The sequence below is a fragment of the Callorhinchus milii genome, unplaced genomic scaffold (genome assembly GCF_018977255.1).
Source record: "Callorhinchus milii isolate IMCB2004 unplaced genomic scaffold, IMCB_Cmil_1.0 Scaffold8, whole genome shotgun sequence".
Lineage (NCBI taxonomy): Eukaryota > Metazoa > Chordata > Chondrichthyes > Chimaeriformes > Callorhinchidae > Callorhinchus > Callorhinchus milii.
The window spans coordinates 1,561,876-1,588,284 of NW_024704749.1; the positions used below are offsets into that span (position 1 = coordinate 1,561,876).

Genomic DNA, 26,409 nt, shown 5'->3' on the forward strand with positions numbered 1-26,409 from the left:
GGGTGGAGGGTACGGAGGGTGTTCAAAGGCACGGTTGGAGAGGAGGGTCTTGAGACTTGCCATGAAGGAGGCGAGGGAGAGAGGGAGGGAGGGAGGGAGGCAAAGGGACTGTGGGACAGAGTTCCAAAGGCTTGAGCAGCACACCTTAAACATTGTACCAGCGCAATTGGGGTAAGGAGTGAATGGAGACTGTAAAGCATGGACTAGTGGGGCTGAATGGCCTGTTTCCCCTGATGTACAGTCTATGGACATCCATGTATTGGCGTGTTACCAGCATCCAGCAGGTTCCAAATAACATTAGTGTGCGTCATGTCACATTCCACCTCCAAGTTATTGGTTCTATAAAACAGGATGGATTTTATGTAAGTGACTAGGAAATAATTTGCTCCTTAAATTCTACATGAACAGGGGTCGACAAAGCGTTAAGAATCAGTGTTATACCAGCTCGCTGACCTGCACATTCACAGCAGCTCTGAATATCATAGGATCGTAGAACATTATAGCACAGAAGGAGGCCATTCAGCCCATTTTTGGAAAAGCGACCCACTTCCCCGCTCTTTCCCCACATCCTTGCAAATGTTTTCTCTTCAAGTACTTATCCAGTTCCTTTTAGAAAGTTATTGATTCAGATTCCACCTTTCAGGCAGTGCATTCCAGACCCTAACAATTCTATACTGTGTATAATAATAATTATAATAATAATCCTTTGATATAGCACTTTTCACATCTTCGAGATGTCTCAAAGCGCTTCACAGAATATACTGTAAAGTGAATTGACTGTGTATTTTGTGGGCAAAACACGGCAGCCAATTACACACAGCAGCGTCCCACAAACAGTCGTGGATTGAATGACCAAATTATTATTTTTTTTTCTTTTTCTTGAGGGATTATTATCAGGTGTGTGGAGTAAGGAAACTTGCCCAAGGTTTCCCTGCCGGGAATCGAACCCAGGTCTCTCACTTGCGAGGTGAGTGCTCTAACCACTGAGCTACAGGACTCCAGTGTAGAGTGTAAATATATATAATAATAATAATAATAATCCTTGCATTTGATATAGCGCTTTTCACGTCGGGAGGACGTCCCAAAGCACTTCACAGAACACACTGTAAAGTGAATTGACTGTATATTTGTGGGCGAACGCGGCAGCCAATTGCGCACAGCAATGTCCCACAAACAGTCGTGGATTGAAAATGACCAATTTATTATTGTTTTTGGTTTTGGAGGGATTATTATTAATCCCTCCAAAACTTAATTAATTAATTATTAATATTATTAAATATAGTGTGAAAATATAAAATATTGCAATTTTTAGAAATATTAAGTGCGAAAAGGCCATCAAAAAGTTAACAATTCCGCAGACTGCTGTGCCACTGTTGACTGGATGACTGACTGCCAGCGCAATCTATTTCAGCTCCAAACCTCCAATCTGGTTACAATAAAAAGAAGGCTAACAGTTTCCACGTGACGATTTATAATCCAGTTACCAAAAACATACGTGTAACTTTTCTCTTTCGTTTTCCTTGGTGCAGAAGTTTTGTATTAGATGCAGTAACTTTCAGGTGTTGCCTGGACAGCCTCGGTTTCCTGGTTGGGAACGCATGCAATTCTCATTCTGAATTGTTAACCGCACGGAGTGTTGAGCTCTCTGGTTGTTTCTGTGGGAAGGCACGGGAATTGCTCTGAGACCTGGAGACGGACTCTGCTCCTTGCTCCTACCATGAAAGAAATAATTATATCAATGTATTTGATTTTTATTGCTTGGGGTAAGTCATGTCAACTTTATTCCTATCAACGAATGTTTTTTGCTTGAAAGGCATTGGCAACTTGTTCCACCGAGGTAACAATAATAATAATAATAATAATAATAATCCTTGCATTTGTGGAGTCCTGCAGCTCAGTGGTTAGAGTACTCACCTTGCAAGCGAGATACCTGGGCTTGATTCCCAGGCAGGGCAAAACTTTGGGCAAGTTTCCTTACTCGCCTCTGTTTACCTAGCAGTAAGTAGGAACTAGGTTGTTAGTCAATTGCATCAAATGCAAGGATTATTATAAGATTATTATCTGATATAGCGCCTTATCATGTCATTGGGATGTCTCAAAGCACTTCACAAAATATATTGTAGAGTGGAGTCACTATATTTTGAGGTAAAATGCTAGTAGGTACGTACTATAGTACTATAGTATCGGCACTATTCTGAGTGTTCAAAAACTGTTACCTGACAAACTCACCTGTGTATATTTATGAAAGTAAATACAAAAACTGGTGTGCATTTCTAGTGCATATGTTATCACATCGATAACATTAAACTCTTCTTAACAAAGTTCTGCAATCTTGTGATATTCTTCAACTCCTGCCTGTACAGTCTTACATTACATTACAGTCTGTTTTCTGACTGTGTGAGTCATTTGCCTGAATGATAATAATAATCCTTGCATTTGATACAGCGCCTTATCACGTCTTTGAGACGTCTCAAAGCGCTTCACAGAATGTACTGTAAAGTGAATTGACTGTAAATTTTGTGGACGAAAAGTGGCAGCCAACATTTCGGTCTGCCTGGGAACCAAGCCCAGGTCCTCTTGCTTGCGAGGCGAGTGCTCTAACTACCGAGCTACAGGAATCCTGATGGGACTTTCCTGATACAGAGTGACTGCCTTGTTTGCCTACCGAGCATTCACTTCATTTCTAATCAATTTTATTTGGTAAAGGTCTTTGAGACATTGTGTTTTATGTAAAGGATGCCCTATAAATACGAGTTGTTGTATTTCTGTACAGAGTCAGTCCTTCAGGTGTCAGCGAAGAAATTTAGGTGGTGCAACTTATCCAACACAGAGCAAAGAAAATGTGCTGAGCTCTCCAAGGCCCTGCAAGCAGTGTTTCCTCCCACATCAAAGAACTCATTCATAAAACTATCTTGTATAAAAGCCTACAATACAAAGGACTGCATCAAAAAAATAAGGGTAAGTAAAACCTCATCATTAGTAAAACGTTGGGCAAGTTTCCTTACTCCACACACCTCTGTTTACCGAGCAGTAAGTAGGAACCCAGTTGTTAATCAATTGGCGGATCATTTTTCTGGGGGTAATAATCCCTTCAAAAAGAAATAATAATAATAATAATGTCGTCACTCACGACTGTTTGTGGGACACTGCTGTGTGCAATTGGCTGCCGTGTTTCACCCACAAAATAGAGTCAATTCACTTTACAGTATATCCTGTGGAGCGCTTTGAGATGTCTTTAACAAGTGATAAGGCACTGTATCTAATGCAAGGATTATTTATTATTATGGTGATGAAACTTTGGTTTGAAAATTAAAACACTTCCTAGTATCCAGTGCACGTTTCCATCTAAAAGTAATAATAATAATCCTTGCATTTGATATAGCGCTTTTCACGTCGGGAGGACATCCCAAAGCGCTTCACAGAACACACTGTAAAGTGAATTGACTGTATATTTGTGGGCGAACGCGGCAGCCAATTGCGCACAGCAATGTCCCACAAACAGTCGTGGATTGAAAATGACCAATTTATTATTGTTTGGTTTTGGAGGGATTATTATTAGGCTCTGTGTGGAGTAAGGAAACTTGCCCAAGGTTTCGCCCTCTGCTGGAATTGAACCCAGGTCTCTCACTTGCAAAGCGAGTGCTCTAACCACTGAGCTGCAGGACTCCATAAAAGTAATCTATAAACTTATAATTACCTAAAAATAGTTATTTTGTTTTCTAGGCAAACAAGGCCGATGCTATTTCACTTGATGCTGGAGATGTCTACACTGCTACGAAGCTTTATGATCTCACTGTTGTAGCAAAAGAACTATATCAAGAGGGTGAGTTCTGTGCAGAACTTGTACTGTGTACTGAAGTGGGGAAGAGTTCATACAACAACAACAATGACATTTGTAAAGCGCCTTTAACGTTGGGAGGATGTCCCAAGGCACTGGACAGGGATCAGTACCCGAGCCTGGGGGGTTGGGGTCAGGGTTGGGATGAGGGAGGGCAGAGGGTGGCTGAAGGCACTGTCAAAAAGGAGGGTCTTGAGTCGTCCTTTGAAGGAGGCGAGAGAGTTTATTGATAACCTTGTTAACGTTGATTGGTTAATAGTGACATTTCAATAGAGACAGGATGTGGAGTCCTGTAGCTCAGTGGTTAGAGCGGAGGCTCCCCTCACAAGCGAGAGGACCTGGGTTTGATTCCCGGGCAGGGCGAAATGTTGGGCAAATTTCCTTACACCACTCTGTTTACCGAGAAGTAAGTAGGAACTTGATTGTTAGTTGACTGGGTTTGCTTTTCTGGGGGTAATAATCTCTTAAAAAAATAATGATTTGGTCACAAAATCCAGTGTTTATGGGACACTGCCGTGCGCAATTGTGCACTCACAAAATATATGGTCACTACGCTTTACACTATATTCTGTGAAGTGCTTTGAGACGTCTCGAACATGTGATGAGGTGCTATATCAAATGCAAGATTATTATTGCTATTTATTCTCAGCTGGGAATTTTTGAAGTTAATACTGAGTCGAAAAACAAGGGAAAATATTTAATCTTCCGTGGCTGAGATGTGTCAGTTTCCTCTGCTCTCTCCAAGAATAACTGGCAGCTTTAATTAATAATTCTTTCTGCAATGTGCAACCATCTTCCTTTCATTCTGTGTGCCAGGTGGCTGCTTATATTCTGTGGCAATAGTGCGAGATGAAAGCCTGGATATCAGACGGCTGAGGGGTAAAAGAAGCTGTCACAATGGTGCCAGACGAACAGCAGGCTGGAATATTCCTCTGGGTTTCCTACTATCCCGGAATTACCTTCCCTGGCATGAGAACCAGACTGTCACCGAAGGTAAAACCAGTTGCTGATCCTAGGATTTGATGAATTAATCTTTTTGATACTGAGTCAGAAAACTGGAGATTGACAAGAGTCAACGGTATTTGTTAGATAGAGCAGCAGCGTTGGAAGCCCAAGGAGCTATTAGGAGCCAAGTGCACGGTGAAAGGATTTCAGTTCAATTGAAATGCTCGAAATTATTCCAAAAGGACTAAACCAAAGGGCATGTCCCTGCAAGTGTTGAGTAATCAGTTAAGCTCCTTTAAGCGCCAATGTCAAAGGCGCTTTATAAACGTAAATTTGAACTGTGTTGTAGTTTGTATGTACAGGGTGACCCCACAGTCGTCACGCCATTACCATGTCTGATGTTTATTTTAGATAATAGGGTAGTCATCACGACTTTTGGTCACCCTGAATAAACAATACCACTCGATATTATGTGGGGAAAATTTTGCACTCAAGAGTTCTGTAATTATTGATTAGTTTGCATGCCAGCGAATGTTATGGTTTCAGTCGATGCGGAAGAACCAGAAAGCATAGAAATCTGCAAAATAGCAGAACTTTCAGCCACTGTTTCAGGGTCAGTTGACACTGATACAATGGCCTAATCAGTGCTGCTCCAATGCAGCCATTTATCCTAACCCCAATTCCCTGCTCTTTCCCATTACTCACTCATGGATCCTTCCTCCGCTTGTGCCGACTTAATACTCTTCTGAATGTCAAAATAAATACAAATAGTATAAATTGAGGTTTAAAAGGGACAGACGCAGGAATAATATTAGTAATTCCAAACTCTTATAATCCTCCAGGAGATTGTTTTATCCTAACTTTCCCCTTTCACATTCTTTAATATAATCCAAAATTCATGCCTTTTTGCCCACAAATAGTTCCTCAGTACTTATCTCCGCAAAACCTTTTTATTTCCTTAAACAACCTCCACTTACTTTGCTTCGACGAGAGAATCCTAGCCTCATAGCTGAACCTCTGGTATCATCCTTGTTAATCTCCTCTCCATAGCTCACATATCTTTTGTATTGTGCGGCACTCTGTGTCACACACAATATGCTAGCTGTGGTCTGATCAAGAAGCCAATAGCATAATTAATAAATTGGTCACTTCAATCCACGACTGCTTGTGGGACGCTGCTGTGCGCAATTGGCTGCCGCGTTTCACCCACAAAATATACAGTCGCTACACTTTAAGTATATTCTGTGAAGCGCTTTGAGATGCCTCGACGATGCGATAAGGCGCTTTATCAAATGCGAGGATATTATTGTATGTTTTTTAAAACCTTTCAATAGAAAACACATATTGAGTGCATCTCTGAAGAATTTTTGTTGCCAGAGTCAGTTATTAAATGAGTTCATCTGTTGGCTAGGAGTAACGCAAACATTGCCAATGTGCTTCCCTTCCAATTCTTACACTATTCAGGTGATATTTATATGCACAATAACAAATACAATTATTTGAATTTTATTTCAATAATAATATGAATCCATTAATGTTCTCCATTTACTTCCTAAAGCATTTACACAACAGATTGAACTTAAGAGACCTAAGCAAAATACTTTTGGAGGGTCTTAATCCAGTTTATAGTTAGGCATGAATAAAAAAAACCTAAAAGGGTAGGAATATACCTTCCGAAAAGCAGTATCTTCAGTCGTGATAACTACCCTATTGTCTAAAAAAAATCACCATTTCTTTCAGGCTTATGAGACGACTTTTTGGTCACCCTGTATTTTATATTGTATGCTTAAACTATAGCACAAGATTCATCTGCTTTCTTCAATCACAGGTCACAATCTAGATCGCACATGGCATAAATGGCCTTTTCTTTTTTCACAGCTATCAGTAAGTTCTTCACGGCATCCTGTGCTCCAGGTGTGGGAATCACCTTCCCCAACCTTTGCAGCCTCTGCCAGGGGCAGAAATCCTACATCAGAGACCGGAATTATTTCTGTGAAACAACTGATAATGAGCCGTACTATGGCTCTGAAGGTGCATTCAGGTAAAGTGTTCAAACGGCATCGATGAGACTCACGTTCCCATTGCTAACAAAAATAATAATCCTTGCATTTGATATCGCGCCTTATCATGTCTTTGCGACATCTCAAAGTGCTTCACAGAATAAACTGAATTGACTGTATATTTGTTGATGAAATGCGGCAGCCAATTGCGCACAGCAGTGTCCTTCAAACACTCATGGATTGAGTGACCAAATAATTATTATTTTAGTTTTTTTGAAGGGATTATTACGCCCAGAAAAGCGATACACTCATTGACTACCAACCGGGTTCCTACTTACTGCTGGTAACCAGAGGCGTGTGAAGTAAGGAAACTTGCCCAACGTGTTTTTTTGCGAAGGGATGTATGTAACAGTTATCATTTCTGTAATAGCCTAGCGTAGACAAATCCAGTGTTTTTGCAAACTAGATCTGCTGAACTCTAAACTCCAGGTGATATAGGCACTTGCTAAACAATATCACACCCACCTGTTGGGTTTGAAAGTATTGTTGGTAGTGGTGTTAGTTGGTAGTGGTGTTAGTTGGCAGTGGTGTTAGTTGGTAGTGGTGTTAGTTGGTAGTGGTGTTAGTTGGCAGTGGTGTTAGTTGGTAGTGGTGTTAGTTGGCAGTGGTGTTAGTTGATAGTGGTGTTAGTTGGTAGTGGTGTTAGTTGGTAGTGGTGTTAGTTGGTAGTGGTGTTAGTTGGCAGTGGTGTTAGTTGGCAGTGGTGTTAGTTGGCAGTGGTGTTAGTTGGTAGTGGTGTTAGTTGGCAGTGGTGTTAGTTGGTAGTGGTGTTAGTTGGTAGTGGTGTTAGTTGGCAGTGATGTTAGTTGGTAGTGGTGTTAGTTGGCAGTGGTGTTAGTTGGCAGTGGTGTTAGTTGGTAGTGGTGTTTGACTGTCCAGCGGCTTGGGATGTGAAAAACGTTATCCAAATGTAATTTGTTGTTGTGTTAACTACTCTGTTGAACAACAACACCAACAAGATTGCATTTATAGAGTGCTTTTCATGTCGGGAGGACGTCCCAAGGCACTGGACAGTTGGGTCGGGACCCGAGCAGGAGGGAAATGGTCAGGGTGAGGGGAGGGAAGGGAGGGAGCGAGGAGGGGGTAGAGAGTCGAGAGGGGAGCTGAAGGCACGATTGAAGAGAAAGGTCTTGAGACCGGCCTTGAAGGAGGAAAGGGAGGAGTCGGCGAAGGTACTGGGGGATGGAGTTCCAGAGCCTCGGGGCTGAGAGGCTGAAGGCCCGGCCACCGATGGTAGGGCGGTTGGGGCGGGGGATGTGGAGCAGACTGGAGCCAGAGGAACGGAGGGTACGGGCAGGTAAGTAGGGGATAGTAGGTCAGAGAGGTAGGAGGGAGCGAGGCCGTGAATGGCCTTGTAGGTGAGGATGAGGATCTTGAATTCGATCCTCTGGGGAATGGGGAGCCAGTGGAGGCGAGCGAGGGCGAGGGTGGGAGTGATGTGGTCGCGAATCTGTTGAAACCAGATTTGCTGGAATTTACATATTGTGATTTGTAGCAGAGGAACCAAACCTGTCTGTAATTGATATTTTAAAGCTCCTCTCCTTAATAAGGCAGGAAAGTTGGATTAGTTTAATAACAATAGGCAGGGTTACCACCAACAATATTCGTTGTTATGCTCCCATATCTATAGCAATGTTACTGTAATGCCAATATCAAAGCTCATAAATTGTCCATAAATTCACAAGATTCATAAGCTTCAAGATCTCTTGCTGCTTGTTTTTCCTGAACTCGAATGAACTTGGACTAACGAGCGTTGTCTGTAAAAAAAATGATAATCACGAGCATCAAATTAATGAATCGAAAGCCCTTGTCTTTAGGGGTTGTGTTTCAGCTGTATTCTTACATAATTGTTTTTTCTTCTGTTTTACTTTCTTTCCGGTATACCTGGAATCAGTGGGACAATCAAAACCACCTCAGTCCTCAACCATTACCATGATGACCAATTCCGACTGAACGAAGCATAGCTCAGCTATAACTATTTTATAATTGTCCTTCTTGTTAAACATCGTAATTCCGTCCAAAAGATAAAAGAAATAATAAATTGGTCACTCAATGCACGACTGTTTGTGGGACGCTGCTGAATTGGCTGCTACGTTTCGCCCACAAAATATACAGTCGAGTCAGATGACAGTATATTCTGTGAAGCACTAAATCAAATGCATTATTATTATTATCAGGATGGTCCGTGCAAATCTCTGTGTCCTCACCACCTGACAGCTGTTTAGCAGTTGGTTTAAACAAGGCATGACCGCCTTTGAGACCCATGAGCTGATTTTGATTAAAACAATCCAGTTACACCAACAACTAATGAGAAAGCTACAGCTGTAATCACAACAACAAAATAAACACAGTTCTTATTTCTGACTCATCAGCACGACTTTGGAAGGGCCGACCAGGCACTGGGGGCAGGGAATCCTCCCCTTCAGCTCCTGTTAACCCTACAAGCCATAGCCCTATGGGGAGGGTGGTCCCAGCTGGACAAGCAGTGGGGAAGCTGTCCAGACAGCAATATCAATGGCAAGAGATGTGTGTTTAGCTGTTTAGACTCCAGCAGTTACCCCAACACTTGCCAACTTGCGCCTAATACTGTCTAGAATTAGATAATCAGGAGGCATCCCTCCAGCAAGAGAGAGAGAGAGAGAGAGAGAGCGCATTTCATCTCAACAATCTATCCTTGGGATTGCCGTGTGCAGGTGTGGGATACATGGAATTCACAGCTTGGTTTGGAGACTCTTAAGCACTATGATGGGTTTCCGCGTGTGTCAGACACACGGCTCACCAAAAAAAACACTTCAAGAAAACGTGCTATCATTTTCTCATAGCAATTTATCTAAAGTTATACCAACTATCTCATAATATATGTCACACTTAGACATAAACGCTACAACTTTGCTGATTCTGCAAGTTTCCTTACTCCACACACACCTGTTTACTTAGCAGTAAGTAGGAACCAGGTTTAAATCACTTTTCCGGGAATAATAATAATAATAAAATACTAATAATAATTTGATCATTCAATACACGACTGTGGGTGGGACACTGCTGTGTGCAATTGGTACAATTTATTTTTTAAATTCCCCGTTTCTAATTGGAGGCAATGTACATAACTGGGAGGTGAACATCTGAATTCTGTGCTTGAACAAAGACATTTACAGAGCTCGACTTCAACAATATTGAGAAGCTGTTTTATTTTGTACTGAATAGAGGACACGGCCTGTGATTGAAGGGGGTAAATTCAGAACATATCTGTGGAAACACTACTTCAGTGAGCGAGTAGTATACATATGGAACAGGCTCCCAGGGAGACAGACGGTGGAAGCAGAAAATGTAGTTTGTTTCAAGAACAAATGAGATCGATTTCTGTTAGAAAATAATATCTGGGGAAACAGTATATAGTTTGGGACATGACATGTCAAGCGACTGCCAGGATGGTGGAAGGGGAACTAGATGGACCTCGGTCTTCTTTCGCCAGCAAATTCTTATGTTCTACCAGATTAGCAGCTGATGCCTTTGGGTTAGAAAGTTGTGGGTTCAGTCCTCATATCAGGACTTGATTCATAGACCAGGCTAACATCCAGGCCAGTATTGGGGATAGTATTCTTCAGATGAGGTGTTAAACCAAACTCCTGTCTACTGTTTAGGGACACTGTTAAGATCCCATCCCATATTCCTATCGTGTTTCTTACAGTGAACTAGCCAAAATGCTTCCGATTGTAGATATCTGAAGAGGAGTGATTTGAAGGGTTTTGGGGTGAAAAGGCAGGTAAATGGCACAGAGTGACCCGCTGTTTCAAAGAGCCAGCTTGTGCTGTAAATTTGTCCGGCTCCATAAATTGATCACTTCGCAGCAGTTTGTGCGAAACTTGCTGCTAAAAAGTGTGCCTACAGATTCAGATCCATTACACTAACAATTATCTTTCATAGGTCCCTGTATGAAAAAACAAGGATTATTATTATAAAATGAGGGTAAAATCAAAAGAACAGGAACTTTGCAAACATTTTACATATTTTAAACAATATATTAATGCAATTTGTAATATTTTCACCATTAAGGCCAGTGGGCTCCGGCTGCTCCATGTCTCCCGCCCGACCCGCCCTACCATCGGTGGCCGAGCTTTCAGCCTCTCTGCCCCCACACTCTGGAACTCCATCCCACGGTCCCTTGGCCTCGCTTCCTCCCTCGCCTCCTTCAAGGCCGGTCTCAAGACCCTCCTCTTTGACTGTGCCTTTGGTCTCCCTCCCACCTCTCTGCCTTCCCCCACCCCTACCCCACCCCTCCCCCATGCTCGGGCCCCAACACCTGACTGTTCAGCGCTTTGGGACATCCTCCCGACGTGAAAGGCGCTCTATAAATGTCATGTTCTTGTTGTTGTTTCTTTGCAGTTGCTTGGAACAGGGGCGAGGTGATGTTGCCTTTTTGGATAATACTGCATTAGCTAACATTAATGGTAAGCTTCTGATATGATCTATTATATTATAATATATGATATGAGTTTGTTTTCACTCGGGCCAGCACCGGCCTCCTGTTTGTCCCTCGTCCCCTCCGCTCCACCATCAGTGGCCATGCCTTCAGCCACTACACCCTGAAACTCTGGAACTCTCGCCCTCAATCCCTCCGCCTTGCCCCCCCCTCCCCACCTTCAAATCCCACCTAAAGACCTTTTTTGATGGTGCTCACGGTCACCTCCCCCCCTCCCTTTCCCCCTGGCTCGGAGTCAGATTCCGCCACTGTCATGCGCTATGGGTTGCTTCCGATATAAATGCAAATTGTTGTCGTTTCTTTTCACTACTTTGTTATTAGTGTTCAGGAATGCTGCCTCCAGTAGTTTCTATTTTACAAGCCAAAAATTCTTGTTGTAGCCTCAATATCCACCCAGCAATATCCAACCCAGCAGCGACCTGGAGGGCGGCACGCTCTTTCAGGATTAGGTTTCCGTATAGTTCTTTAGATTTGTGGTCCAACAGCATATTGCCACAGCCTTTGGTAATTGCTAATGTTTTAAGCTATTATAGTAAAACATTGGGCAAGTTTCCTTACTCCACACACGCGCCTCTGTTTACCCAGCAATAAGCCGGAACCCGGTTGGTAGTCGATTGGCGGATCACTTTTCTGGGGTTAATAATCCTTTCAAAAATAAAATAATAATAATTTGGTCACTGAATCCACGACTGTCTGTGGGATGCTGCTGTGCGCAATTGGCTGCCGTGTTTCACCCACAAAATATACAGTCACTTTACAGTACATTCTGTGAAGCGCTTTGAGACGTCTCGAAGACGTGATAAGGCGCCGTATCAAATGCAAGGATTATTAAGAACATAAGCGCATAAGAATTAGGAGCAGGAGTAGGCCATTCGGCCCCTCGAGCCTGTGCCCCGCCATTCCATAAGATCATGGCTGTTCTTCAGACCTAACTCTGATTACCTGCCCTATCCCCATATCCCCTAATCCCTCTATTTTTTTAAAAATTATCAGTCTCAGCCTTGAAAATGTTCAAGAACTGAGCATCTACAGCCTTCTGGAGGAGTGAATTCCATAAATTCACTACCCTCTGAGTGAAGAAATGTTTCCTCAACTCTGTTCTAAAAGGCTGACCCTTAATTTTCAGACTGTGACCCCTGGTTATAGATTCTCCCACCGGGGAAACAGACCCTCAGTGTCTACTTTATTCAGCCCTTTAAGAATCTTATATGTTTCAATAAGATCTCCCTAATTCTTCTGTACTCTAGAGAATACAGCCCCAGTTTATTCAGCCTATCCTCATAGGTCAGTCCCCTCATCCCAGGAACTAACCGAGTGAATCTACACTGCACCCCCTCGAGGGCAAGTATGTCCTTTTTTAAATAAGGACCAAAACTGCACACAATACTCTCGGTGCGGTCTCACTAAGGCCCTATTATTATTATTATTATTATTATTATTACAGTAATTAATCACTTCGTCAACCCCCGCAGCATTAGAACCAATAGAAATAGAAACAGTATTGATTACCCACATCTACTTTTCCACTTATGCTCTTGAGTGCGTGTTGGGCAGTGGAGATGAGCTGGGATGATGCTACAGGAGAGGGAGCAGAGCCAACAATACAGTGACTGTAAACGAAAGGAACACTCAGCAGGTTAGGCAGCATCTATGGAGAGAGGAAAATGAGCTAACGTTTCAGGTGAATGGCCTTTGGTTACTTCCCTCTCTCCATAGATGCTGCCTGACCTGCTGAGTGCTCCCAGCAATTTGTTTTTACTCCAGTACCGTAGAAGGTTGTGAGCTGCTGTGTGATGGTAGATGGTGGGCAGTGCTGCTGTGGAGACTGGGATTGTTTGGTGATTATTGATCTTGGACTGTACCACGGCAATACATCTTGTACTTTGTTTTGGAGGTTTACCTTGAACTGGATAGGGTCGCAGTGACGCTGAGAACTTGTGCTGGGAGCGGGACATTACCCCACGTGAAGGGCGTGAAATAAATGCAAGTTGTTGTTGTTGTTGAGAGGCCTGACTGATGGGCAGGAAATCCAGAGATCAGCACATCCCAAATCCCTTTGTTTTAAACGGAATGAGGGGCCTCTAACACTTCAGAGAATTATTCTCCTCAGAATCCGAGGCGGCTAAATACAAACTACTTTGTACTGATGGGACGAAGGCCAACCTCAGCGAGTTCAGGCAATGTAACCTTGGCCGAGGGCCTGGCAATGCCATCGTCACCAGGTACAACTACAGGAAGATCACACGCAAATTCCTCGCTGTGTCTCAGGTAAACCAGTCTGTTGCTACATCACAGGACTTGGCTGTGGATGTAATTTGACTATTGATGCTGTACTGGGGAGCTGCCGCGTTTAACCCACAAAACGCACAGTCACTACATTTTACAGTATATTCTGTGAAGTTCTTTGAGACGTCTCAAAGATGTGATCAGGCGCTGTATCAAATACAAGGATTATTATTATTATTATATGAACACAGAACTAGATAATTAGATAATTATTTGAGGAGGACAAGTTTGCAGAGCTTTGGGGAGAGAGTGGGGGAGTGGGGTTGATCAGGGCTATAGGGGGAGAGCGCGGGAAAGTGGGGTTGATCAGGGCTATGAGGAGAGTGGGGTTGATCAGGGCTATGGGGAGAGAGCGGGGGAGTGGGGTTGATCAGGGCTATGGGGAGAGAGCGGGGGAGTGGGGCTGATCAGGGCTATGGGGAGAGTGGGGGAGTGGGGTTGATCAGGGCTATGGGGAGAGCGGGGGAGTGTGGTTGATTTGGAAGCTCTTTTCAAAGAGCCGACACAGACACAATGGGCCGAATGGCCTCCTTCTGCGCTGTGTAATTCTCTGAATCTATGAACGCAGAATGAAGCCACGCGTGCTCATGAGCTAATAAGATGCTGGCAAGGCTCACCAGCGGGTTGATAACTCTGAGCCGCTGCAAACCGTGTGGAGCTCCCTGACTAGAGGTCGCTTGTCTCTCAGGCTGTGATTGTCCGCAGTGCTTTCAACTTGCTCGATGTGCTATCAGAGAGATGCCATGTGCTCGGGATGGGATATGTGTGTCCTCAGGAATACGTCAGCCCTAACTGAAGCAGAGCAAAAAAAAACATTCTTTTTTAACCCCAGCAAACATTTGTCTGCCCGAATTTCGACGTTAGTGCAAGCTGACAGCTCTGTGCTTATTTCAGCATCTCTTTGGGCGAAATGGAAAAGAGTCATCGAGGTTTCAGCTGTTCAGCTCCGCTGGATTTGATGGGAGAAATCTCCTGTTTCAAGATGCCACTACAAAGCTGCAACTTCTAACAGATGATGCAGATATCAACCTTATTCTAGGTTTGGATTACATAGCTCTCCTGAAGGGAATAGGCCATGAAGGTAAGGCTCTTTGTTCCTGTTTTGTACACTTATAACAGAGTTATAAATTGGTCACTTCAATCCACGACTGTTTGTGGGACAATTGGCTGCCGCGTTCGCCCACAAATATACAGTCAATTCACTTTACAGTTAATTTACATCACATGTGAAGGCTTAGACTCGGAGTGAAAGCGTATCAAATGCAAGGATTATTATTAGAACCAAGTTTGCACAGAGAGCTTAAACCACTGATACACAATTTACAGTTAATCCTTAACTTTTATTTCATTGTTCGATTCCATATTCGATTCCGAACAGGGAATTTCCATGTGTAGATGACATGCATGGACCTCTCAGACCAGTTTGGAGACTCTTAAGCATGGTGATGGGTTTCCGCATGTGTCAGACTTAAACCATCCCCCTCCCCACCCCCTACACAAAAAAAATCATTTTATCCAACGTGATTATTAACTAAAATAAAAACCGAAGTCGCTGGGATCACTCAGCAGGTCAGGCAGCATCTATAATAATAATAATCTATGGCGAGAAGGTAGTGAGTTAATGTGTCAGGACGATGACCTTTCGTCAGGGATTATTAACTTAAAAGGTCACCTTAAAATGTGAAAATGGTTCACCAGAAAATGGAATTAATCCAAATTCTTTTGTCTCCTCATCTCAGAATTTATTCTTTAAAATGGGCTACTTTAGACCCATAAGTGTGTCATAATGATGATAATAATAATAATCCTTGCATTTGATATAGCTCTTTTCATGTCGGGAGGATGTCCCAAAGCGCTTCACAGAACACACTGTAAAGTGAATTTCACGACATGTTTTTATTTGTCTAAGAAGCAACGTGGAGTCCTGTAGCTCAGTGGTTAAAGCACTCGCTTTGCAAGCGAGAGACCTGAGTTCAATTCCAGGCAGAGGGCGAAACCTTGGGCAAGTTTCCTTACTCCACACAGAGCCTAATAATAATCCCTCCAAAACCAAAAAAAAAATTGGTCATTTTCAATCTACGACTGTTTGTGGGACATTACTGTGCGCAATTGGCTGCCGCGTTCGCCCACAAATAAACAGTCAATTCACTTTACAGTGTGTTCTGTGAAGCGCTTTAGGACGTCCTCCCGACGTGAAAAGCGCTATATCAAATGCAAGGATTATTATTATTATTATTATTATTATTATATGCACTCATCAAGGTGAGGGATGTAACACTATTGCAGTGAGCGAGTAATAAACTTACGGAACAGGCTCCCAGGGAGACAGACGGTGGAGGAGAAAATATTGTTTGTTTCAAGAACAAATGAGATAGATTTCTGCTGGAAAATAATATCTGGGGATACAGTATATAGTTTGGGATACAACATATCAAGTGACTGCCAGGATGGTGGAAGGGGAACTGGATGGACTTCTTTCAGCTAACATTCTTAGATTATTATTATGATTATTATGATTATGATTATTATTATTATGATGTCAGGGGTGTGAAATGGTACTCATTATGTCAGATTTTCCATGAATTTAATACTCATCCTTTTATTTTTGCTCAGGGAGCTCCCTGGAGAACAGTGTTGTGCGTTGGTGCTGTATCAGTGAAGCAGAGCAGAGCAAATGTGAGGAATGGGCCCTGAATGTGAAGTCTGATCCCCTGGTCTGTGTTCGAGTGACATCAATGAGTGACTGCATAGAAATGATTAAGGTGTTTACATTTAACACACTAAATATTGTCCTGAAGTGATCCTTTGATTGTCCTGTCAGAGAAAACCTGAGTATGTTATCACCATGAAATGTGATGTAAAATATGTACATGACCCCTACCTCCTTCAAGGTCTGTCTCAAGACCTTCCTCTTTGACTGCACCTTCGGTCATTGCCATCCAACCCCCAGCTCGGGTGCAAAACCTCAACTGTCCAGTGCCTTGGGACTTCCTCCTGACATGAAAGGCAAAATATAAATGCAATTTGTCGTAAAAGTTCTAAATATTGAAATACCACAGAGTATCCTAACATGAACTCCATCCCCCTCACTGAAGGGATATCCTGAAATAAATACTCCATGATCAATGAAGATAGTGGAGCAAAATCTCAGAAATATTAATATATCTCCGGAAAACCCAGCAAATAAAACTGCTCTTCACAAAGCGTAAAGTGCATCGAGAAAACTAAGTGTATAATATTAGGTGGAGTCCTGCTTGTATCCTAGTGCTTAGGACACTTGCCTCGCAAGCAAGAGGACCTGGGTTTGATTCCCGGGTAGGGCAAAATGTTTCCTTTTTTACTCCTTTCCTTACTCTGTTTACCTATCATTAAGTCAGAACCTGGTTGTTAGTCGATTTTGGGATCGGATTTCTCGGGGTAATAATCCATCCCAAAAAAAACAAAAAAAATGTGGTCACTCAATCCACGACTGTGCGCACTTGGCTGTCACGTTTCGCCCACAAAATACAATTTCATGCTGCATTTCATACGGCACCTCAGCCATGTCTGCTACACGTTTCCTGAATGATGATTATGCTTTGTCGTGAGTTATTTTATTTGCTTGTTCTCAGGGGTGGGGAATGTTTCCAGCTATTGCTAGATTGTCTTTGGCGGTGGAGTGTTTGTGTGGAATTTCCCCGCAAAACAGAGGGATGGAGTTCAAGACAGGATAGCCTATGAAAGGAGTCAGCTTGAAAGGCCATGCAGACTTTTCTTATGCCATACTTTCTTAGGATATTATTTGAGGTTAATCAAATTTTAGGGGGAGGGGATAGGCAGTTTTAATATACAACAACAAGATTCCATTTATAGAGCGCCTTTCACGTCGGGAGGACGTCCATTGGGAGTGAATTATATTCATATGGGAATATAATTCCCAAATGAATATATACAGAATTATACAGAATTGTACTATATTTCTGCCTCTGTCCTTTTTGACTATAACATATGAAAGGCCAAAGTGCTCCAAGCCGCTACCCGACAAAGCCGTTTTATAACAAATGTAAGTTGTTATTGTTGTAATAGTACTTTCTTTTAATTTCAAGAGGGATGAGGTGGACGCTGCTTCCTTTGATGCAACTCATACTTACATCGCTGGCAATTGTGGACTTGTTCCAGTAGTGACTGAATATTATGGTAGGCAGTGTGCTTCCTGCGGGTTCTGATCAAAGTCCTCATCCAAAGCGTTAACTTTGCTTTTTTCTCAGATTGTAAGAGAATCACTATTTCTGTGATTGTTTCTCTCCCACGAATGGTGCATTAATTATGTTCTTCGTGTTCCAGGAGGGAATTGTACAACTTATGGTGGGAAAAATGGAACCGCTCACTTTGAAGCAAAAGGTATAAGTGCAGTGTGAACATTTTCTTACTGTACTGTAATAGCTATTGGGAGTGTTCTTTAAAGCAGTAAAACATTTCAAAGTTGATAGACTACTTGGGCTGCACTCGAATAAATTTTAATGTCTTTAGTAATCCTGTAGTTTAGCGGTTAGAGCACTTGCTTTGCAAGTGAGAGGATCTGGGTTGGATTCCTGGGCAGGGCAAGTTTCCTCACTCCACACGCCTCTGTTTACCCAGCAGTAAGTAGGAACCCGACTGTTAGTCGATTGGCGGATAGTTTTCCGTGGGTAATAAACCCTCAAAAAAAAAGATTTGTCACTCAATCCACGACTGTCTGTGGGATGCTGCTGTGAGCAATTGGCTGCAGCGTTTCGCCCATGCAATATACAGTCACTACACTTTACAGTATATTCTGTGAAGCGCTTTGAGACGTGACAACGACGCGGTTAGGCATTATATCAAATGCAACGATAATTATTATAAACCTCCAGAGTGCTGCCCAACACCAGGGTGTTGTCTCTACTGATCTTCATTAGTTGTGGGGAAGGCTGGTGACGTAACAAACACACCCACAAGGAGCAGCTTAAATCGCTGGCCTCAGATTTGATGAGAAATCAAGTGTTGAGTTGAGTCTCAGAACCTACAGAGGCATTAATTACCCTGTTTTTGTATGTACAGTATGAACAGAACATACTCATAACTATTGTAATCATTCCTGTGTTATTAAGTCACCTTCACACACAGAGATATTACATCCACCCGTGTACTCTGTTTGTTAAGCCGTGTAAGCTACCATTAATGATGAAATCAGAGTTTGAAAAGAGCTGAGACAAATTCCAAAGGAGACAATAAGACCAGGCTTCAGAAGTTTGAATGAAGGTGAAAGATGTTAAAGCAGAACGTTCCACCTAGTTTGTAATATATCCACACATCTACATTTTCTCAGTGTATTTTAACATTTCAGAACATCTAGAATTTGGCAAGTTGTTGAGTTCTAACTTTGAGGCCAGATTTCTGTGGTTCCTGNAAAAAAAATGTGGTCACTCAATCGCCGACTGTTTGTGGCAATTGGCTACTGCATTTCGCCCAAAATATACAGTCCATTCACTTTACAGTGTATCCTGTGAAGCGCTTTGAGATGTCTCGAAAACGTGATAAGGCGCTATATCAAATGCAAGGAATATTATTATTAAAGGCTACATAAACAGAGTAAATCTGGACCCAGGTGGAATTTCTAGTGTTAGATCACGAAAAATCCACAGTCTTGAGATCCCAGGAAGCGATGACTGAGAGGAGGAGAGAGTGCAATGTGTCTCAATTCAACAAAGTCAGGAAACAGTGGAGAGGAAGAGCAAACAGTGTCGCGTTAGGAGCTTGGGATAAAGGTTCAGAGGAGGAGGAACAGCCACAGTCATATCAGTAAAACAGCCGTGAGAATGATGATGATGGAGGGAGAGACGAGAGGTGAAGCAGCCACTTATTCCACGTGTTGTGTTTTGTGATGCTATTGCAGTGCGACCTCCAGTCTACGCAATTGCTGTGGTGAAGAAGGCTACGAGAAATGTAAATATATTCAACTTAGCCGGGAGGCGATCCTGCCACAGCCACTTGTTTAGCCCAGCCGGGTGGCTTCTGTTATCAAAGTACACCATCAAGTCTGATCCGAATGCTACAGATATCTGCAACATCAACAAAGGTACGTGTGGGCTCCTGATTTCTACAGGTGGGCAATGGAGACCAAGGGTGAAAATGGATCAATGTCAATCTCGTACTGTGAGCACCTCATCAACGAATGGTGTGGAGATCACGTTTATGGCTCCACGGTAAACAGTCGAAACAGACAAAGGTCATTTGTTTCGCGAACAAATTAGATAGATTTCTGCTAGAAAATAATATACAATACAAGTTACATTTGTACAGCGCCCTTCACGTCTGGAGGATGTCCCAAGGCGCTGGACAGTCAGGGATTTGGACCTGAGCTGGGGGTCGGGATCGGGGAGGGTGGAGGATACGGAGGGTGACCAAAGAGGAGGGTTTTGAGATGCGCCTTGGAGCGAGGCAAAGGGTAGGGGCAGAAAGGCTGAAGGCCTGGATGCCGATGGTGGGGTGGGCCAGGCGGGGACGCGGAGCAGGTCAGAACCTGCTGAGCAGAGGGAATGGACAGGTTGATATGAGGTCATGAGGTCGCAGAGGTGGGAGGGGGCAAGGCCGTGGAGGGCCTTGAAGGCGAGGACAAGGATTTTGAACTCTATCCTCTGGGGGATGGGGAGCCAGTGGAGTCGGGCGAGGGTGGGAGTGATGGGGTCACAGAGCCCGGTGAGGGAGAGGACAAAAGCTGCAGGGTTCTGGATGATCTGTAGCTTGTGGAGGGAGGAGTTGGGGAGGCCGACAAGCAGGGAGTTGGCGCAGTTAAGCCTGGATGTGATGAGTGCGTGGATGAGGGTCTTGGCGGCCTGTGGTGTGAGCTATGTGATGAATGCATTTCTTTGAAATGCATCCGGTTTTATTTGAGGGATCGATGGCCAAGATTCCAGGAGAGAACTCCCTTCGCTTTTCGAGTAATACCGTGGGATCTTTAAAATCCACTTGCACAGGCAGACGGGACCTCAGTTTAATGTCTCTTCCGACCTTTGACAAAGCAGCACTCCTCCCACACTGGACTGTGAGTTCAGAGTCTTGAAGCCACAATCTTTTGACAAGAGATGAGAGTCCGAACTACTGAGCCAGTATCTGAGCCAGAGGCGGATAAGTGTTACATTATGTGAGCATGCAAAAGGCCATAATAAAGCACATTGTGGTTTGCTGTATTAGCAGAGGAGCACAGCTGGAATACACTGACAACAGAATTTGGACATCCCAATAGAGGCTGTTCATAAACATCTGAACAATTTAATTGGTCATTCTCCTTGTAGCTCGCTGGTGCAAATTGTCCTACAAACACGAGTCTCTACACGTGACACGAATCACTGTGAATCGCTTTGAACATTTTAAGGCACGATAAAAAGGCAAATTCGTTCTTTCTACGTTTATATTTAGACTTTTTTTTTCCTCCTCCGTTTGATTTGCAGCTTACTCTAATTACTTCTGGAAAGGGTGCATGCCTGGAGCGAAAGGCAACCTTTGTAAGGTTTGTATTGGTGGGCAGCAACCCGGGACAAAATCATCCAAGCAACGATGTGTGGCCAACCACAATGAGCTCTACTATGGCAACATGGGTGCCCTCCTGTGAGTATTCATCTCTTCCCTTATCCAAATAGTTCTATTCATTTCATTTTGAACTCATTCATCCCTGTGGCAGTCCTGTAGCTCAGTGGTTAGAGCACTCTCCTCGCAAGCGAGAGGACCTGGGTTCGATTCCCTGCCAGGTAGGGAGAAATTTTGGGCAAGTTTCCTTATTCCACACACTCACCTCTGTTTACCCAGCAGTAAGTGGGAACCCAGTTGTTAGTTGATTGGCGGATCGCTTTTCTGGGGATAATAATCCCTCAAGAAAAAAAACAAAAGTAATGTAGTCACTCAATCCATGATTGTCTGTGGGACGCTGCTGTGCGCAATTGGCTGCTGCGTTTCGCCCACAAAATAGTCACTACATTTTACAGTATATCGTTTGAAGCGCTTTGAGACGTCTTAAAGACATGACAAGGCGCTATATCATGGTTGTTCCGGAGGCATCTGTGATGAGATGGGCTGAAGGGGCTTTTTCACCCAGTTGGCTCTTGTTAACTTCTATTGGGGAGTGAGGGAGAGACCAGAGACGTTTCATGACATTTTCATTCTGAAGAAAGGAAAAATACTGTAAAGGAAAATTAGAAAAACTTTATCCTGTGGGGTTGGAGCCAGTAATTGTATGGGGTTGGGGTAAGGATGACTGCTGAACAGATTACACGTCTTCCACTGTGGGAACTATTTTTAATACAAGGTTTTGGAGGCTGAAAGTGTTTTGGTATCACTTTGTTTCTATTGTGTTGTTTGGGCAGGTGTTTGATCGGAGATCGCACTGGGAAGAGCTTTGGGGACGTTGCCTTCCTGGAACATCACAACTTAGTAGAAAACATAGAGAGTAAGTCCCCTGTTTGTCCGCTGTTAAGAAGAAAGAACCACATTCTGATGATAATTTTTATCTTGGTGCTGAACAGTAGAACCAGAGGTCACGGCCTGCCATTGAAGGGAGTAAATTCAGAACAAATCTGCGGAAACACTACTTCAGTGAGCGAGTAGTAAACGTGTGGAACAGGCCCCCAGGGAGACAGACGATGGAAGCAGAAAAGGTTGTTTGTTCCAAGAACAAATGAGATTGATTTCTGCTGGAAAATAATATCTGGGGAAACAGTATGTAGTTTGGGACACGACATGTCAAAGCGACTGCCAGGATGGTGGAAGGGGAACTGGATGGGCTTCTGTCACCAGCAAATTCTTATGTTCTTATGTAGAAGAACAAAATGCCTCAAAAATATGTCGACCAGAAATGCTCAATAAATCAGAAATGGGGTCATGGTCTCTCAGTTTTCACTGTCTGTCATCAAAACTTTAAAAAAGATCAGACTTGAAGTAACAGCAAACAGGTGCTGGGGGAGCTTCAGAGGTTTTAGGGGGGATTCAGTTAAAAAAAATTAAAATTAGGGATATGAAAGAAAGAACATCCTTTGGCTTCAGAAGCAAAAAATTCAGAGGAGTTCAAAGGACATCAATGACAGACGTCTAGAATATAAACTTATTGAATTTGTACAAAATATTGGTTAGACTACATTTGGATATACAGTTTCCTCTTCTGGTCTTCACACTATAAGAATGATATAACAACGATGGAAATGGTGTAAGTTTACGAGGATGATATCGGGGCTGCAGGTTACCGCTTTCAGGAGAGACTGGATAGGTTAGGCCTTTATTCATTAGAAAAAAAAAGTTTAAGAAGGAACCCGATAGAGGCGTTGCAAATTATAAAAGGGTTCAGTAAGGTTAGCACAAATAGGCTGTACCCACTGGTTGGGGAATCCGTAACCAGGGGACACGAGTATATGTTGGCGACGAGGGGATCTAAAAAGAGAATTTAAGAGGAACTATGTCATACAGAGGGCAGTGAGATTGTGAAACTTGCTGCCTGAAGTGGTGGTTGAATCAAATAGTGTAGACACATTCAAGAAGAAGCTGGACCTTCACATGAGGGAGAGGGGAATAGAAGGTTGTGGGAGGGAGTAAGGAGCACCATAAACACTGACATGGACTGGTTGGGATGAGTGGCCTGTTTCCGTACTGGACATTCTTTGTAAGATGAATGGTCAATGCTATTCAGTTGAAAAGCGAAGACCTTTAGGATATGGGCTGTCCTGTGTCTGATAGTTGAGTTGTGACACTGACTGGCGAGGTCCACGCACATTATATGAGTATCAGAGGCTACAGGAAATGAGCAGGGAATAGGTTGGGTGGTTTTTTGATGGAGCAAAGACGACATTACAAAATGGCCCATTATTACTGTGTCAAACATTTCCATGGTTCTGTGAAGAAGTTACTTGTGTGAGGTCCATGGAATCAAACCTCTCAAGAGAGTGGGGGAGGGGGAAGAAAGAGAACATTTAAAGCCGATTCAATGCACAAAAAGGTTAAAGGAGAGATCGAGCAATGGAATGAGAGGGTTTGGAACTGGAGGCTGTTCCAGATGACTCACCAGATTTCCTCTGATTGTAAAGTGCAAAACTGTACAAAATGGAAAATGATGTAAATTTAAAATAATGGTCAGAATATTAGATTATTCCCCACTTCTAAAAAACAAAAGAACTGTTCGAATCAAAATTGATGCGTGATTTGCCTCGTCTCCTTGTGCAGGTATTGGGAGGAACAGATGGGCTGATGGTTGGACGGCGGAGGACTTTGAGCTGCTGTGCCCGGATGGACAGCGAGCCCCAGTCACTGAGTGGCACAGATGCAATCTGGGTTCAATCCCTGCAAATGTCGTGATGACGAGACCGGTCATTGCCACCAAAATTTACGATTTCCTGATGAAATCCCAGGTCTGTCTCTCCACACTCTTCTGGTCACAAGCTACAGTGTTTGACTGCTGTGTAATAATATAAATAATAACCCGTGCATTTGATAGAAGATCCCAAAGCGCTTCACAGAATATACTGTAAAGTGTAGTGACTGTGTATTTTGTGGGCTAAACGCGGCATCTGTGTAGGAAGCAAACAACTCTACTCAAATGAAAACTGCAAATTATAATGACTGGCTTCAGAACAGGGGCTTGAAATGCTTAAGGGGATTATATTAAAAAAAAAGACTTTTCCAGAGAGGCAAACATGTTTGTGGCGAGGACGTGGGGACTCACTGGGGCTACACTGGCTCCAGAGTCATGTGTTGGCCAAGGAAATGTCAGAATTGAGGCAACCCTCTGTGGATTTGTTGGTCACCAGAAAGTTCTGCAGGTTTCAGTAACGACAACAACAAAGAAAACAACCAAAATTATATGTGTAAAGTGCTTTTCACATCGGGAGGACATCCCAAGGCACTGGACAATCAGTGTTTCTGAAACCCTAACCCCTAACCCTAACCCCAATGCTGATTATAAACCAGTTTTTCCAGGTCAGTTGCTATCCTGCTCCCTCAGTGAACGCAACATGGAAAGTAAACAATCCTAACATATCCAAAACTTACATTTTTCTTGTGAAGTTTCGTTGAACGATAATAATAATAATCCTTGCATTTGATTTAGCGCATTATCACGTCGTCGAGACGTCTCAAAGCGCTTTACTGATGTCATTCTGAATTAACAGGAACATTTCGGGGCTGACACCAACTCGGAGTTTCAGCTCTTCCAGTCTCAAAAGTTTGCAAAAAGTGATCTGCTTTTCAAAGACTATACAAAGTGCCTGAGTCATGCAACTCACCTGAGCTACACGTCCATCCTGGGTGATGAATTCTATGACCTAGCAGAATCCATTTTCAACTGCACAGATTCAGGTAAACTCTCAAACATGACTTCATCCATTTTATAGCAAATTTAATGAAACCTTTTAAATGTAACCCAAACTGTTGCCTCTTCACTGTTTTTCAGAGGTCCTTGAATTCTGTACCCAGGACATTTGCAATACATTTTCTGAATCGGACATTTAAATCAGGTAAATGTCCAACAATGACACAATGTGCTTAACAACCACATCGCAAACTTCTTTCAACTGATTCAAACGTTACTCGTTTCACAAACTGCAGGCAGTAAGAGATCATCATCAGCAGGAACTAAAGGACTTTACAGGGGACAAACTAAACTATTGAAACAACCAAACCTTTATGGAGTCAAATATTACACTGACTGAAATGTTTATTTTGACATTACTTCCAAAAACGTTTTATAATAATAATCCTTACATTTGATAAAGCGCCTTATCACGTCTTTGAGACATCTCAAAGTGCTTCACAGGATATACTGTGAGTTGACTGTGGGTTTTGTGGGTGAAAGTTTTCTTCCTGAAATGGACTCTTTCCATGTGGGATTTCCCTCTTTGCTAAGCTACTCTGGTGCCATCAGTGCTGGGAATTACCACAGCACGGAAAAGTGCCGGGATAAATTGATCTTTCATATCTCTCTGTAATGCTCCATTACTATCTAGGATGATTGAAAGAAACTGAAAGAGGTTGTTTTAATTATGTATCATGCATGTCTTTATATCACATATATATTGTATATATATATGTTGAAGTATGTTGAAGAGTTTAAAACCGTATTCATTGCTCTAATGCAAGATATTTACCTTGTGATATAAATGAAAATGAACTATAAAGGACTCCTGAAATTCAATGTCTGACCTTTTTTAACCTTTTTTTTAAACCCAGAGAGTTGTTACGGTTTGGAATTCACTGCCTGAAAGGCTGGTGGAAGCAGATTTGATAATAGTTTTCAAAAGGGAATTGGATAGGTGCTTAAAGTTTGCAGGGCTATGGAGAGAGAGCGGGGGAGTGGGGTTGATCAGGGCTATGGGGAGAGAGCGGGGGAGTGGGGTTGATCAGGGCTATGGGGGAGGAGGGGTTGATCAGGGCTATGGGGAGAGGGGGAGTGGGGTTGATCAGGGTTTTGGGGAGAGGGGGAGTGGGGTTGATCAGGGCTATGGGGAGAGAGCGGGAGTGGGGTTGATCAGGGCTATGGGGAGAGAGCGGGGGAGTGGGGTTGATCAGGGCTATGGGGAGAGAGCGGGGGAGTGGGGTTGATCAGGGCTATGGGAGAGAGCGGGGGAGTGGGGTTGATCAGGGCTATGGGGAGAGAGCGGGGGAGTGGGGTTGATCAGGGCTATGGGAGAGAGCGGGGGAGTGGGGTTGATCAGGGCTATGGGGAGAGAGCGGGGGAGTGGGGTTGATCAGGGCTATGGGGAGCGGGTTGATCAGGGCTATGGGGAGAGGGGGAGTGGGGTTGATCAGGGCTATGGGAGAGTGGGGAG

The 26,409-nt window shown here is 43.2% G+C and overlaps 1 protein-coding gene across 1 annotated transcript; it reads left to right on the forward strand.

Annotated features, from left to right (window-relative positions):
• Window positions 1-1,696: 1,696 nt before the first annotated feature.
• zgc:172271 (Saxiphilin-like) lies at window positions 1,697-25,300 on the forward strand. Its single transcript, XM_007910897.2, has 17 exons — window positions 1,697-1,763; window positions 2,774-2,958; window positions 3,724-3,823; window positions 4,655-4,831; window positions 6,662-6,824; window positions 11,227-11,291; window positions 13,434-13,591; window positions 14,504-14,690; window positions 16,223-16,371; window positions 17,695-17,785; window positions 17,933-17,989; window positions 19,503-19,685; window positions 21,058-21,214; window positions 21,967-22,049; window positions 23,810-23,994; window positions 24,754-24,940; window positions 25,035-25,300. The coding sequence occupies exons 1-17, from the start codon at window positions 1,718-1,720 to the stop codon at window positions 25,091-25,093; spliced, it is 2,232 nt and encodes a 743-aa protein (XP_007909088.1). The 5' UTR covers window positions 1,697-1,717; the 3' UTR covers window positions 25,094-25,300.
• Window positions 25,301-26,409: the final 1,109 nt, after the last annotated feature.